The sequence below is a fragment of the Scyliorhinus canicula genome, chromosome 3, assembly GCF_902713615.1.
Source record: "Scyliorhinus canicula chromosome 3, sScyCan1.1, whole genome shotgun sequence".
Lineage (NCBI taxonomy): Eukaryota > Metazoa > Chordata > Chondrichthyes > Carcharhiniformes > Scyliorhinidae > Scyliorhinus > Scyliorhinus canicula.
In genome coordinates, this window is record NC_052148.1 from 18830454 (window position 1) to 18846568 (window position 16115).

At 48.4% G+C, this 16115-nt stretch overlaps 1 protein-coding gene across 5 annotated transcripts in view; it reads right to left on the minus strand.

Annotated features, from left to right (window-relative positions):
* The window catches only part of LOC119963843 (transcription factor COE3-like), a 519394-nt gene that overhangs the window by 476291 nt on the left and 26988 nt on the right, over positions 1 to 16115 (minus strand). For all 5 annotated transcript variants that reach the window (XM_038793191.1, XM_038793187.1, XM_038793188.1 and 2 more), the window contains exon 5: positions 11117 to 11190. In XM_038793191.1, the coding sequence (XP_038649119.1) occupies positions 11117 to 11190 (74 nt within the window). The remainder of the gene's footprint in view (positions 1 to 11116; positions 11191 to 16115) is intronic.

Sequence of the window (16115 nt, forward strand, 5' to 3'; positions counted from 1 at the left end):
AATACATAAATACATAACAAAGGACCTCAAATATGGGAAGAACAGCATCCCAGCAAACTCCAACATGTGGCAGTGAACAATCACCTCAATTATGGGTAAAGTCCAGTGCAGGTGGTCAGCCTGGCTATGGAGGAAGGGTGTGGTAGTGGGATCCCATAGGTGAGTTACTCTTGCGGAGAGTCAACATGGACACAGCAGGCTGAATGGTCTGTGCTGTACTCATTCTATGACGCTACGTTATTAGTGGAATAACAGAAGCGCAACAGCCCTTTGAGCTGAGGGTGGGGTATAAATGAAGGTGGCACAGTGGTTAGCTCTGCTGCCTCACAGCACCAAGTGGCCCCAGTTCAAATCCGGCCTTGGGTCACTGTCTGTGTGGAGTTTGCACTTTCTGCCCATATCTGTGTGGGTTTCCTCGGAGTGCTCTGGTTGCCTCCCATGGTCCAAAGATGTGTAGTTTAGGTGGATTGGCCATGATAAATTGCCTCAGTGCCCAAGGAGGTGGGTTACAGAGATAGAGTGGGGGAATGGGCCCACGTAGGGTGATCTTTCAGAGGGTCGGGGCAGACTCGATGGGCTGAATGGCCTCCTTCTGTGCTGTAGGAATTCTAGGGGTTCAATGGCTCTACGTAGACTCACACATGAAAATGGGACAGGCCTTGGGCAAAATTCTCCGACCCCCTTGCACGGAGCCGTCGTCAATCCCGCCCCCGCCGTGTCCCGAATTCTCTGCCCCCCGAGATTCGGCGGGGGCGGGAATCGTGCCGCGCCGGTTGGCGGGCCCCCCGCGGCGATTCTCCGGCCCGCGATGGGCCGAAGTCCCACCACTGACAGGCCTTTCCCGCCGACGTGGTTTAAACCACCTCTGGTATCGGCGGGATTGGCGGCGCGGGCGGGCTCCAGGGTCCGGGGGGGGGGGGGGGGGGGGCGTGGGGCGATCTGACCCTAGGGGGTTGCCTCCACGGTGGCCTGGCCCGCGATCGGGGCCCACCGATCCGCGGCGGGCCTGTGCCGTGGCGGCACTCTTTTTCTTCTGCCCCCACCATAGCCTTCACCATGGCGGAGGCAGAAGAGACCCTCTCTCCTGCACATGCACCGGTATGATGTCAGCAGCTGCTGACGCTCCGGCGCATGCGCGGACTTACGTCAGCCGGCGAAGTCCTTTCGGCCCCGGCTGGCGTGGCACCAAAGGCCATTCACGCCATCCGGCGGAGTGGAAACCACTCCGGCGCGGGCCTAGCCCCTAAAGGTGGGGCGGCCCGATGCCAGAGTGGTTCATGCCACTCTGGCACGCTGGGACCCCCTGCCCCGCTGGGTAGGGGAGAATCCCGGCCCTTGTATCCCGAATACTTCTGAGCACCAAATCGAGAGCCGCTGCAGGATATTCTTGGCCTTTGATTCTGTGACCCATTTGCAAATCTATTGTTGCTAACAGCTTAATCAATGTTGTCACCCACTGGTCATCCCAAACTACAGACACAAACAGATTCTGATTGAGGATAAATAAGCCAATGAGATGAGAGCACTAAGCATTGTGCTACCCAATGCTAAATTCAGAGAGCTCAGTGTGAGATCAAAGAACAAAAGGAAGAGAATGACCGGGGCTTCACAGGTAACATGTTCATGGTCTGGATATTCCCCGTCTGTGTCAATACTGACAAATAAACAGCACAATACACATCCAAATATACATAATGCTAACAGACACGGCTACATAGGTGCAGACACATATATACATACATTGACAGTGTCTCACGCACACACGCACAGCCACACATATACTACGCAGGCACCTACATGTTGTTGCATCCATGGTCACACACACACACAAACATATGTGAGGCTATGCAAGCAGACATACATACACCACACAGCAGTCTAAACACACGCACAGCCCATCTGCAAGTGCAGACGATATCAAATCAGTTCAGTTAAAACAATCTATCAATTATGATGCAAATTATACCCATACTCCAGTAATATATTCAGCAAATGATTAAACATCTTGACTATGATCTGACTGGTGCATATTTAATCAGGAAATGTAACACAATTCAGGGCATGCTGATGTATGTTAAGAGGTTAGGGGGTTGCGGGGATGATGAAGATGGGGGAGGGGGGAGGGGAGAGTGTGTTCACTTGGCCTTAGTGTCGTGCGTGACGGGACCTGCTCAAAGGGATTTATGGTTGGACGGCTTAATTGGACGGCCCGTTTTCACTTGTTGTTGGGAGCCAGATTTTTTAAAATTAATTTTGTTCTGTCTAAGCCCTTTGCTGAATTGGGGCTTCATTTCCAAACCTGCGCTGTCCTCCTTTGCACACTGCGGTACGGATTGTTAAATATAGGTCTGTGCCTGAGACGAGAAAGAGGTCACTGAATTCCCCCCAGATTTAAAAGAATATTATACTGCAGTTCCCAGTAGTTCCTGTCAGATTGACACCTGTGGATCAGAGAGCCTACAGTTTACCAAAAGATAGGTAATACGAGAAGCCAAAGCTTAAATATCACGATTGCAACATTAGAGAATATTTACATGCAGTCCCTTTGTATCACAGAATTTACAGTGCAGAAAGAGGCCATTCGGCCCATTGAGCCTGCACCAGCCCTTGGAAACAGCATCCTACCCAAGCCCACACCTCCACCCTATCCCCGTAACCCGGTAACCCCACTTAACCTCTTTGGACACTAAGGGCAATTTAGCATGGACAATCCACCTAACCTGCACATCTTTGGACTGTGAGAAGAAACCGGAGCACCCGGAAGAAACCAACGCACACGTGGGGAGAGCGTGCAGACTCCGCACAGACAGTGATACATGCCAGGAATCCTGGAGCTGTGAAGCAACAGCGCTAACCACTATGCTATCACACCTTTAACAATCGGAGGGTATTCAAGGTTCTTCACAGGCAAGGAAGTGCACTCACTGCTGCAACAGACAAAATGGGGCTGCCAGCTGGGCATAGCAAAATCCCAGAAATAGCAACGTAAGAGCGATCCAGTTAATGCTGTTGTTTGAGGGATAAATATGCATTAGGAAACTGGAGATAATTCTTCTGCTCTTCTTCAAAACAGTGCCACGGGATCGCTTCATTATTCTGAGAGTCAGACAGAGCCTCGGTTTAAAGACGTATCTGTAAGACAGCTCGTCTTTCCTTTGTCTGCCCTTGCGGCATGCAAGAACATCCCTCACAACATTGTCGACCTTGCCTGGAGCTGGACTTGTTACAAAAGCGCAAATGTATTTTCTTTCCTGCGCCGACGTCCCTGACTCCGATACGCGATTAAATGGATGAACGGTTAACTTCAGAAAGAAATGCGCACACTCGGAATAACACTGCCCACTCCTATTATCCTAACTCGCACAGAGTCCTGTTCGTCTATCAGCCCACCGCATTCGCTGACCCTGCAATGGTTCTGATTTTAAATGTTTAAATTAAATTTAAAATGCTCATCCTTGTTCTCAAATCCACCCCTCTATATCTCTGTAACCACCTCCAGCCACCACCAGCCCGACAACTCTCCGAGATCTCTGCGTTCCTCCACTTTCAGCCTCTCGTCCATTGCTAAGTTTCTTCTCTCAATCGTTGACGGTTATGCTTTCAGCTGCCAAGATCCTAAGCTTGGGAGTTCTATCTCTAAATTTCTCCCTCTCCTCCCATCTTGGAGAGGCTCCTTCAAACTTACTTTTTGGACCAAGTCACCCGCCCTAATATTTTATTGAATGGCCGAGTGCCAATTTTGGTTTCTTAACATTTCCGTGAAGCATCTTGGGATGTTTTACGACGTTAGCGATGCTCTGCTATAATCGCAATGTGGTGTCGCACTGGTGTGACTGAACTGCTCCTTCACCAGCTTCCCTGCGCTGAACCATCCTTGTGCAACCAAACAAATTTACTTCAGAATATGAGCTGATCTTTAACCCTGTTGAAATGCAGGGAGGTCTTTTTCAGGTGGCCAGCCTCCGTTCCAGGCTCCGTTCCGCTCCCTGTGCATCATTCCAACAGTGAGGCATAACCCTGGGCCCTCAGACGAGCAATCATTATTGCACCAATGCGGTTCATCTGATTTCCCAGATCAACTGCTTTGCAAGCAACAGATTGTCAATTAGTGTGAATCATGGGCAGCTTTCGTGCGGTGGACTAGTGCTCAAGAGGGACTCGTGTCAGACTATCCCGAACTCATTTTCGCTCATGTCTGGCTCTTTGCCTCCGGGAGATGGAAAGACGTTAATTTTGAATCCCCATCCTTGTTCTCAAATACCTCCATTGCCCGGCCCCTCCCCTAGCTCTGTGGGCTCCTTCAAGATCTCTGCACACCTCCCAACTTTGGACTCTTGCACATTCCCCATTCTCATTGCTCCAACAGTGGTGGCCACGCCCACAACTGCCTGGGCCTCAGTTCTGGATTACCTTTCCCAAACCTCGTCCCCATCCCCACCTCCTTTTAGAGCTTATCTCTTTGGACAAACATTTGTTCACCTTTCCTAACTTTTTTTTTGGCTTGGGGTGTCAATTTTGATTGTCTGAATCATCGCGCGGTTACAATGCAGAAGGAGGCCATTCAGCCGATCACATCTCTGCCAGTTTGCTTCAAGTGGATTTCACTCCCAGGTCTATTTCCTGTAGGCCTGCAATTTTGTTTCGTTCTTCCAGGATAATTATCTGATTCTCCTTTGGAATCCATAATTGAGTCGGCCTCCGTCACACTCTCAGCCAATGTATTCACAGAATTTACAGTGCAGAAGGAGGCCATTCGGTCCATCGAGTCTGCACCGGTCCTTGGAAAGAGAACCCCACTCAAGCCCACACTCCCACCCTAACCCTGCAACTCAGCAACCCCACTTAACCTTTTTGGACACTAAGGGCAACTTAGCATAACCAATCCACCTCACCCGTACATCTTTGGACTGTGGGAGGAAACCGGAGCACCCGGAGGAAACCCACGCAGACACCGGGATAACGTGCAGACTCCGCACAGACAGTGACCCAAGCCAGGAATTGAACCTGGAATCCTGGAGCTGTGAAGCAACTGTGCTAACCATTGTGCTGCCCCACCCTATTCCAGGGTCTATTCCAGACCCTAACAATTTTAACTGCGCGTCACCATTGGTTATTTTGCCATTCTTCCCCCAATGGGACAGCTTCTCCCTCTCTACTCTATTTCGATTCTTTGTAAAAGGCGCTACAGTAATGAAAACGCAAAATCCTGCAGAGGCTGCAAATCTGAAATAAAAACCGAGAAGCTCAGCAGATCAGGCAGCAGCTGCGGAGAAATGAAGGGTCATCCCAAGCCAAACTAACTGTTTCTCTCCACAGATGCTGCCTCACCGGCTGGGTATTTCCAGCATGTTCTGATTCTAGGTAAATGCAAGTTGTCGTGGCGTTGAGACTCATCCTGTCGATAATCTGAGAGCAAACCCACGGGTGAAATTACAGTGAACTAACCGATGACGCACTTCGCTTGCTCAGCTAGGAAGAAATACTCTCCCCCTTCCCCCCCCCCCCGCCCCCCGCCCCCTGCCACCGAAGAACAAAAAAGATTAACCTTGAACCTACTTGGGTTTGGTGTGGGCTTGCAGCAAACACTGTAACACTGCCTAAAATCATTGTAAACTAATGCTGGCTTTTAACAGGTTTGGGATCTTTTCCAAGTTAGGCTAAACTCTCAGCTTCCTGGAAGCTTTGCTGAAAGTCACATTGTGAGAAACCCGCACTCCAGCTGGCCTGCCAACTGGCAAACCTTCAACAGCAGCATTATGGCGAGGCGGTGTTCTCCCACCGAAAGAAAACAATATGACCTCTCAACCTGGAGAACACGACCTCTCACCCTTTAGACAATGACCTTTCATCCTGGAAGTCACAATCTCCCACCCTGTAGATCTCAATCAGTCCTATTTAATAAGAACAGGTGAATTAGGAGCAGCAGTAGGCCACTCGGCCCCTCGAGCCTGCCCCACTATTCAATAAGGTGATGACTAATCTGATTGTAACTTCAACCCCACATTCCTGCCTACCCCCGATAACTTTTCATCCCCTTGTTAATCAAGAATCTATCGAGTTGTGCCTTAAAAATATTCAAAGACTTTGCTTCCACTGCCTTTTGAGGAAGAGAGTTCCAGAGACCTCAGAGTGAAAGGAAACTTCTCCTCGTCTCTGTCTTAAATGAGCAACCCCTTATTTTTAACCAGTGACCCCGGGTTGTAGAGTCTCTGACAAGAAGGAAGATCTGCCATCCACCCACCCTGTCAAGATCCTTCAGAACCTGAAAGGTTTCCATCAAGTCATCTCTTACTCTTGTGAACTCTAGTGGCTGCAAACCTAATCTCTCCAACCTTTCCTCGTAGGACAATCTGCTCATTCCAGGTGTTGGTCTGGTCAACCTTGTCTGAACTGCTTCTAACACATTTCTATCCTTCCTTAAATAAGGATGCTAAAACTGTACACAATGCTCCAGATGTGGTCCCAACAATGCCCTGTACAACCAAACCATAATAACCCTACTTTTGTAATCAACATCATCAGCAGGAGTAGCTCCTCAAGCCTCTTCCACCCATTGAATACAATCATGGCTGATCTGGGGCGAAATTCTCCGACCCCCAGCAGGGTCGGAGAATCGCCTGGGGCCACCGAAAATCACGCCCCCGCCGTGGCAGAGATTACCCGCCACCCGGGAAGTGGCGGCGGCAGGAATCTCGCCACTCTGATCGGCGAGGCCCCTGCGGTGATTCTCCGGCACGGATGGGCCGAAGTCCCGCTGCTGTGAGGCCTCTCCTGCCGCCGAGGTTTGAACCGCCTCTGGTGGCGGCGGGATCGGCGGCGCGACCGGGTCCCCGGGCCCCTGGGGGGGGCGCAGGGCGATCGGACCCCGGGGGGTGCCCCCACGGCGGCCAGGCCCGCGATCGGGACCCCCCGCTCAGACTCCGGGCCAGTGCCCTGGGTGCACTCTTTCTCCTTCCGCGCCGCCACGGCCTCCGCCATGGCGGAAGTGGAAGAGAACCCACATCGCACATGCGCCAGTGGTGACGTCAGCGGCAGCTGGCCGCTGACGTCACCGCCGGCGCATGCGCCGACCGGCGAAAGCCTTTCGGCCAGCCTGCTGCCGGGGGCGCCGGTTTTTTGCGCCAGTCTTCTGGTGCCAACCGCTCCGGCGCGGAGAATTCCCCACCTTTGGGGAGGCCCGACCCCGGTGTGGTTGGCGCCACTCCCTTACGCCGGGACCCCCCATCACGCCGGGTAGGGAAGAATCCCGCCCCTGATTATGGCCTTTACTCCACTTTCCGCTGAGGGAACCCTCTGAGAGAAACAATTCCTCCTCAGTTCCATCTTCAATGGGAGAAGCCTTATTCTGAAACTATGCCCCCTGGTTCTAGATTCCTCCACCGCGGGAAGCATTCTCTCAGCATCTACCCTGTCAAGCCCCCTTAGAATCTTATATTTTTCAAGAAGATCACCTCTCACTCTTCGAAACTCCAAATGAGAATAGGCCCAACATACAGCTCTTTCATCCAAGGAGTCAACGTAATGAACCTTCTTTGAACTGCCTCCAATGTCCCACCTTGAATTAGGTGACCGGCACTGTACGCAGTACCCAAAGTGTGATCTCACCAATGGCTTCTACAATAGTGGAAAGACTTTCCTATTTCCCCCCATTTCAATAAAGGCCAACAGTCCATTTGTCTTCCTAATTACTTGCTGAACTTGCATATTAACGTTTAGTGACACCCAGATCCCTCAGTACCGCAGCATTCTGAAGTCTCTCTCCAGGACATTTTGAATTCTCCCTCAGTGTACCCAAACAGGTGCCAGAGTGTGGCGACTAGGGGCTTTTCACAGTAACTTCATTGCAGTGTTAATGTAAGCCTACTTGTGACAATAAAGATTATTAATATTCTAAAAATTAAATAACATTCTGCTTTTCTGTTCTTCCTTTCAAACTGGACAACCTCACATTTTCCCATTTTATACTCCATCTGTAAATTTTTTAACCCATTCCATTAGTTTGTCTATATTCCTTTGCAGACTCTTTACATCCCACCCCACAACTTGCTTTTTTACCTATTCTTGTATCATCAGCAAATTTGGATACAATACACTCTGTCCCTTCACCCAAGTCACTAACATAGATCATAAATAGTTACGGCACCAGTAAAAATTGGGGGAGGCTGTGACCCAGTGTATGGGTCCTTCCTGCTTATTCCCTTGTTTCCCCTTTCTTTTATTTTGCATTTATGGTTTTTGATCCATGGATGATTAATGGACATGTATTTTTAAGTCAAGCAACGGAATTCAGAAGTTACCAGAGAGAATACGAGTTCCTGTTGGTTTGAACAGAAGGCTCCAGATTTGTCAGCACCAGAGAGACAGGTGGGTAGGGACTTGGTTTGATTTAGTGAATGGGTGCAAAAGGCCGTACTCTGCCTGGTAATGGGTGGTGATTGGATCCTATCCCAATGGAGTCCCAAGGGGTTTCAGTTGAACCTATGGCAAATTAGAGAGAAGATCCTTCTCTCTTTTCTCCATGCTTCTCTCCAGAAAGCCTGTGGGTGCCGAATTGCTGAACCTACAGAGGACTCGAATAAATCTGTCCACAGGAGAATGAGTACAGGCTGCAAACAAAGACCAGAACTTGTTACTCTCCTTCTAGAAAAGCTGTGACTGCTGTATCTTTGATGTTGCAGCGAACCTGAATGAATGAACCTACAGCGAAGACCCTTTAGAGTCTGTGGACAACGGACTCAATCATTGTCGGTGATGTGACGAGGCTGTTTAATCTCTCGCCAGGCTTCTCACGGGATTTATGATGTCGGAACATCTCGCAAGATATAACTGGCGTGATCCAGTTTTGCATATTTAAGTGGGTAGTTAGCTTCACTTAAATGTGTCTGCGCCGGAGTATCGTAAAGCCTGGGATTGACTGCCCGTGCCTGGGAGACCTCGCCGTAGCAATGTTTAGCACTGTTTTATAGCACACGTGGGCCATGCGTAATGGCACTCAGGCAATCAAAGGCCCCCGGGTGGTCAGGTTCGGGCAGGGTGGTAGCCTGGCATCCCCTGATGCCAGCAAGAAACTTAGCACTACCAACCAGGCACCCTGGTAGTGCCACCCTGGCATATTGGGTGCCAGGTTTCCCATGCTGGGGTTGGGCCCGGGGGGGAGGGGGGGGGGGGTGCCCTGCCATTATAAAGTGGGGTGAGGCAGGGGCTCGAGGATGCCCTAATTGGTAAGTTGGGGCATTGGGGGTCCAGAGGCTGCAGTGGGGGGGTCAAGAGATCGGGGTGATATTTAAAAATGTCCAGGTCATCAGTGCAGGAAATTAATGTAACTGCCTCAGCGGGACGTTCTCCAAAACAAAACAAGGTCCCGTTTGATAGTGGGGCCTCGGTGCTGCAGTCTCTTTTTTTTTTGTTAAATCTCACCCAAAGACTTTAACTTGCAAGGTTACTTGGAAGGAAGCTGTGCTAAAAACCATCATCTCAAACAAAGACTCTTTTTCCTCTTGCTTATTATTTTTACCCCTTTCCACCCCTCTGTGCTTGTCTGTCTTGTGTGTGTGTAGAGGGTGGAGAACAAGCTAAAGTGGGGAGTTAGGAATTAGTTGATAGTTAACCAGCTGTATTTGCTGCATAGTCCATTATAGTTCTGGTTATAAATAAAGGGTAATTGTGTTTAAACTTACAAACATGGTGACTGTAATTATTGGGCAACCACAGGTCAAAGACTTCGAGTATTTTTATAAGAATTATTGGTCCATTCATTTGTGTTGTGTCTCTGGGACATGTGGGGCTGCAATTGACAGTGTACTTGCCCAGGGTGTCATAAGACCAGTAGTGCAGAGACCCAGGTACTGCAGATGTTGCGGTCTGAATTCATGAAAACAATTATCTAGAATTAAAAGATAGGGCGGCACAGTGCCTCATGGTGCCGATGACCTGGGTTCGATCCCGGCCCCGGGTCACTGTCTGTGTGGAGTTTGTACATTCTCCCCGTGTCTGAGTGGGTTTCACCCCCACAACCCAAAGATGTGCAGGGTAGGTAGATTGCCCATGTTAAATTGCCCCTTAATTGGAAAAAATAATTGGGTACTTTAAATTTATTATTTTAAAAATGATGTCCATTGTCGATTGCCACCAAAACCCATCCGGTTCACTAATGTCCTTTCGGGAAGGAAATCTGCCGTCCTTACCTGGTCTGGCCGACAGGTGACTACAGACCCACAGCAATGTGGTTGGCTCTTAAACGTCCTCTGAAACGGCCCAGCGAGCCACTCAGTTCAGGATGGGCACCAAATGCAGGCCCAGCCAGCGATACCCACATCCCATGAATGAATTTTTTAAAAATCTCTGTGCCCTGCCTGCAACAGTAGTGGACTCGCCAACGCTAAGGGCATTCAAATGGCCATTGGATAGACATATGGATGATAAGGGAATAGTGTCGATGGGCTTTAGAGTGGTTTCACAGGTCAGCGCAACATCGTGGGCCAAAGGGCCTGTACTGCGCTATAATGTTCTATGTTTTATGTTCTGTGTTCTATGTTCTATGTGTCTCTTCACTTTACCAACCTGAAAATGATCTATTTACCTTGACTCTCTGTTTCCTGCCAGCCAATCCTCTATCCGTGTTAACACCAACACCATGATATTTTATCTTATGTTGTAAACTTTTATGTTTCCCCTTAATGAATGTCTTTTGAAAATCTACATATTCTACAAATACTGGTTCCATTTTATAGGCCCTGGCTGTTACATCTGCAAAGAGCTCTAATAAATTGGTCAAACTATCAAATTTGTTTTGATCTGTGGTATGTAAATCCTGGCAGTAACCCTTGACATTATTTGACTTTCTTTTACGAAAGAGTGGCAAAGAGGAAGAGATTGTTGACAGCTATGCATTTAAATCAGACAATTCTCACATCCCTCTCACATTGCTGTTTGTCCATTTCCACCAAAAAGGCCCATGCCTCGGTGCCCAGGCCTCAGCTCTGCCTCTCCACTTCCTCACCGTCACCCTCTCCAGGTCCCCCAATGTCACCTGTCATGGCAATAGCCATCTGCGAGTCTCTTAGCCTCTGTGGCCTTTCAATGGTTCCAAGTCAAAAATAGTACTTAGTTTACGCACCTGCACATGATTTCGTGAGTGAGGAGCACCCGGCACATTTCTGGGTTCTTATCCTGCCCTTCATAAATGATTGCCTGAAATGCAAGAGAAAAATAAATGGTTAAAACAACTTTTGATCCATCTGTCAGGGGTGACAAATGTGAGGTAATGCATTTTGGTCGGTCAAATAAAGAGGGGAAATATACTGTGAATGGCATAACTCTTTAGAATATAGAAAGTCAGAGAGATCTTTGAAAGTGGCAACACAAGTGGACAAGGTAGTCAAGAAAGCAGACGAATGCTTGCCTTCATTGGACGGGGCATCGAGTATAAAAACTGGCAAGTCATGCTGCAGGTGTACAGAACCTTGGTTAGGCCGCACCTGGAATATTGCGCACAATTCTGGTCGCCACACTACCAGCAGGATGTGGAGGCTTTGGAGAGGGTGCAGAGGAGGTTTACCAGGATGTTGCCTACTCTGGCGGGTGTTAGCTATGCAGAGAGGCTGAATAGACTCAGAATGCTTTCATTAGACGGAGGTTGAGGGGTGACCTGATAGAGGTTTACAAGATTATGAGGGGCACGGATAGAGTAGATGGGCAGGCACTCTTTACCAGGGTGGAGGGGTCAGTCACCAGGGGGCATGGGTTTAAGGTCCGTGGGGCAAACTTTAGAGGAGATGTGCGAGGCAGGTTTTTATGCAGAGGGTGGTGAGTGCCTGGAATGGGTTGCCAGGGGAGGTTGTGGAAGTAGATACATTAACGACGTTCAAAAGGCATCTTGACAAACACATAGATAGGATGGGTATAGAGGGATATGGCACAAGGAAGTGCTGAGGGTTTGGCCAAGGTTGGTATCATGACCGGTACAGGCTTGGAGGCCGAAGGGCCTGTTCCTGTGCTGTATTGTTCTTTGTTCTTTGTTATTTATTCTTTGAAGCTCCCAGTGGAGTACTTGGGGAGCACAGCACTATCTGATGTGTTATCCTGCAGATACGACATTGACTGGGGCCTCACCTACTTTCTGAGGGGCTGGTTTAGCACAGGGCTAAATCGCTGGCTTTTAAAGCAGACCAAGGCAGGCCAGCAGCACGGTTCAATTCCTGTTCCAGCCTCCCCGAACAGTCATCGGAATGTGGTGACCAGGGGTTTTTCACAGTAACTTCATTTGAAGCCTACTTGTGACAATAAGCGATTTTCATTTTCATTTCAAGCGGACGTGTAAAACCTCAGGGCACTATTCCGAAGGAGCAAAGGAGGTTACCTCCCAAACCCCCCCCCCCCCCCCCTTGCCCCTCCATTGTCCTCACCAAAATGTATCCTTCAAAGTACATCAAAAAAGCGAACAGATTATCTGGTCATTACCCCTTTTACTATCGATTGGATCTGGCTGACCACAAATTGGCAAATTGGCATTTCCTACATTACAACAGTGACTTCACTTCAAACCTACTTAACTATGCTTTGGGACAGCCTGATATTGAGAAAGGCGCTATAAAAATGCAAGCTTTTTTCTTGATAGTTAGTGCATTGTGGTGCTGAGCCATACTGATCGAGAAGATTTCCCTTTTGGGCAGAGCGGTGTGATCTTAACCATTGTGGACTCCATCGGGATTCCATTCAACGTTGCTGGGCGGGGGGTCCTGGAAGGTCAGCTGGAATTCCTAAATCCAGTGATTGAGAGGAGGAACTCTGGCTGGATTCAGCAGCCCGACACCCAGGGTCCTGAGTCGGACCACAGTGTCCACAGCACCGTTCCCTAGTTACGATGAGCGGGTTCTGTGAAACCTGGAGCAGGGCTAATAAGACTCAGCATCTCAGAGGGTCTGGCATGTTTGCACACTCGATGCGGACACCCGCGTTTCTCATTAGCCACTGAGTCATGCCTAAACTGCAGAGCTTTGTGGTACAAGACTGAGCCTGTCAGGTGTCCTCGGAAGTATTAAAACAGATGGATTGAAATGAAGGAATGAATTGGTGGAGTTAAGAGCAAATTGAAAACTATTAGGATTATACACATGCAATGGCACTTGGCTTATGAAGAAATATGGCTTCTTGCCTCCAGGACCTGGATCACTGAAAGCACACAGCGGCTAAACGATATCTGTCACAGGATGGAGATTTTACATCTTATCGATCCTTTATACACCACTTCTCTCTGCATGTGCTATTGATCCATCTATCTGTATTCCCATCATTCATTAATCTAAGCGTGTTCCTGCCTTTCATTCATTTATCAATGTGTTCCTATCTGTTCAGCTAACCCTCCATTTATATCTTAGCATATTTATTTTACCTATCCCTCTGGTTTGACTAGTTATCTGCCTATCTACCTATCTATCTATCTATCTACTTATCTATCTATCTACCTATTTGCCCTCTATCTATGTTTCTAAATCTCTCCATCTCTGTTATCTGTTGCACCACTCGATATTTATCTAACTGTATCTATTCATGCAGGTATCAGTCTATTTATAAATATTTATTTATACCTCCATTCATATCTATCACCCCACCTAAATATATCAATGCCTATCTATCGAGATAAATCTATCCCTGTCCATGTACCTGTCTAATTATACCTAATTTTCTGTATATCAAGTTCTCTACACATGTATTCCTCCACCTCTATATTTCTGCCTAAAAGAGGCAAACTTTAGATGTAACATCATGAACTGTACGGATTGCCTTCAGATTTGATATGACTGGAGGTAGTTGAGTGACAGGGGCATGGGGAAAGAGCCGGCGGTGGGGTGAGGTGGGGAGGGATCATTGTTCAGCTCTCTCAAATAACCAGGCCGAATCACTTCTTTCTACGGTTTCATGAAAAGATTCACAATTAAAAGGAAAAAGAAAATACTTTGTGTCTGACATGTTTTGAATGGCGTGTAGGGACTACGGCAAATATACAGCTCCTTTTCCTCCACATTGTGGTACATCAGAAGGGCACGACCCTGTATCCACATTCAAGAGAGACATAAACAAGGTAAATTGGTGGATGGGGGAGGGGGGGCGGGATGTCAATCTGTGGTTTAACAGAAACCCTGTTGATTGACTAAATAGAGCGAGGGCTTTTTATGTCCCATAGGAGCACATGCGCTTGTAAGCAGTAGAGAAATGAGTAACCTGATGCCGAACTCCACATCGCAACAACAACTTGCATTTCTATATCATGACAGTGTGACAAAGGGGGCACGGGCTGGAAATGGCGAAAAGAGACGTTAGGCAGAGGCCCAGAGCCTTTCCTCAAACATACCTGCGGTGTCACGGTGGCACAGTGGTTAGCATGCTGCCTCATAGCACCAGGGACCCGGGTTAAATTCCGACCTTGGGTCACTGTCTGTGTGGAGTCTGCACGTTCTCCCCGTCTCTGGGTGGGTTTCCTCCGGGTGCTCCGGTTTCATCCCACAGTCCAAAGAAGTGCAGGTTGGGTGGATTGGCTGTGCTAAAATTGCCCTTTAGTGTCCAAAGATGTGCAGGTTCGATGGGGTTACCGGGATAGGGTAGGGGAGTTGGCTTGGGTCAGGTGCTCTTTCAGAGGTTCGGTGCAGCCTCGATGGGCCGAACAGCTTCCTTCTGCACTGTAGGAATTCTACGGAATTATTAATAATAATAATTGCTTATTGTCATAAGTAGGCTTCAATGAAGTTACTATGAAAAGCCCCTAGTCGCCACATTCCGGCACCTGGCACAGGAATTGAACCCATGCTGCTGCCTTGTTCTTTATTACAAGCCAGCTCTTTAGCCCAGTGTGCTAAACCAACAGGGATAAGTTCTAAGTACGAGAACAGAAATGTAAAAAAAACCCTGGGACCTTTGGAGAGGCGGCAGTTGGAATCCACAATTCTGGTAATGGAGGGGCTTTCTCAACAGAGGGGAGAGAGTGGGCCAAATATTTGCACTCGCCTGGTCAACTTGTTAACTAAAAAGGGGAGAGGTTGAGGTGGGAAAGAAAAGCAGGAGAAGATGGGAAGGGAATAATCAAGGATTGCTGGTTGAGGAATGAATCACTCATTCCTGAAGTGAGGAGTTATTTTTGTGCTTTTTAAAGTGAGGGCTGTCAGTGGCTGGGGAATGAAATGCATGCCAATCAAATAAGAATCCAGCTCGCTCTACTCTGCCTCAACTTTCAAAGAGCACCCCCTACTGTAGCATTGTGGTAGTTCTTTAGCATTTCCCACAACAGTGGCCTCTGCGTGAGATTTACAAATTCGCACTGAACGAGGGACAGTTTTGCAATGTGGGTCCGTGCCCACTGAGTTGAATTAACACTATCCAAACTCACTCGTTCAAATTAGCTATGCATGCAAGTCCAGAAAGGACTGTTTACTATGGAAAGCCCACAGACACTTAACACAGTTGCATGGTGCTTCTCTGTCTGCTGCAGAAACACAGTTATTAACTTTATCCCATTTTTGAGATGTGGGCATCGCTAGAAAAGCCTGGTCTTTATTGCCCATCGCTAGCTATCCTAAGAAGGTGGTGTTGGGCCTTCTCTTTGAACAACTACAATGCTTGTAGGCAGTCTGATAAAACAGAATGGCTTGCTCGGCCCATTCAGAAGCCTAACAGTACCGTCGGTGTTTTTTTTATTAATTCTTTCATGGGATATAGACTTCGCTGGCAAGGCCAGCATTTATTGTCCCTCCCTAAGTAGTGGTGAGCTGTCTTCTTGAGCCACTTCAGACTGTGTGGTGTAGGTACACCCACTGTGCTGTTATAGGGAGGGAGTTCCAAGGTTTTGATCCAACAACAGTGAAGGAACGGTAATACATTTCCAAGTCGGGGTGGTGAGTGACTTGGAGGGGTACCTCCAGATGGTGGGGTTCCCAGGTATCTGCTGCTCTTGTCCTTCTGGATGATAGCGGTCGTGGGTTTGACAAGCATTATTGAAGAAGCTTTGGCGAGTCGCTACACTACATCCAATGGATGATACACTGTGGAGTCACATGCAGCCCAGCTTGGAGAAGGGCACCAAGTATCCTTCCCTAAAAGACATGAGACCATGTTGCTTTACATGG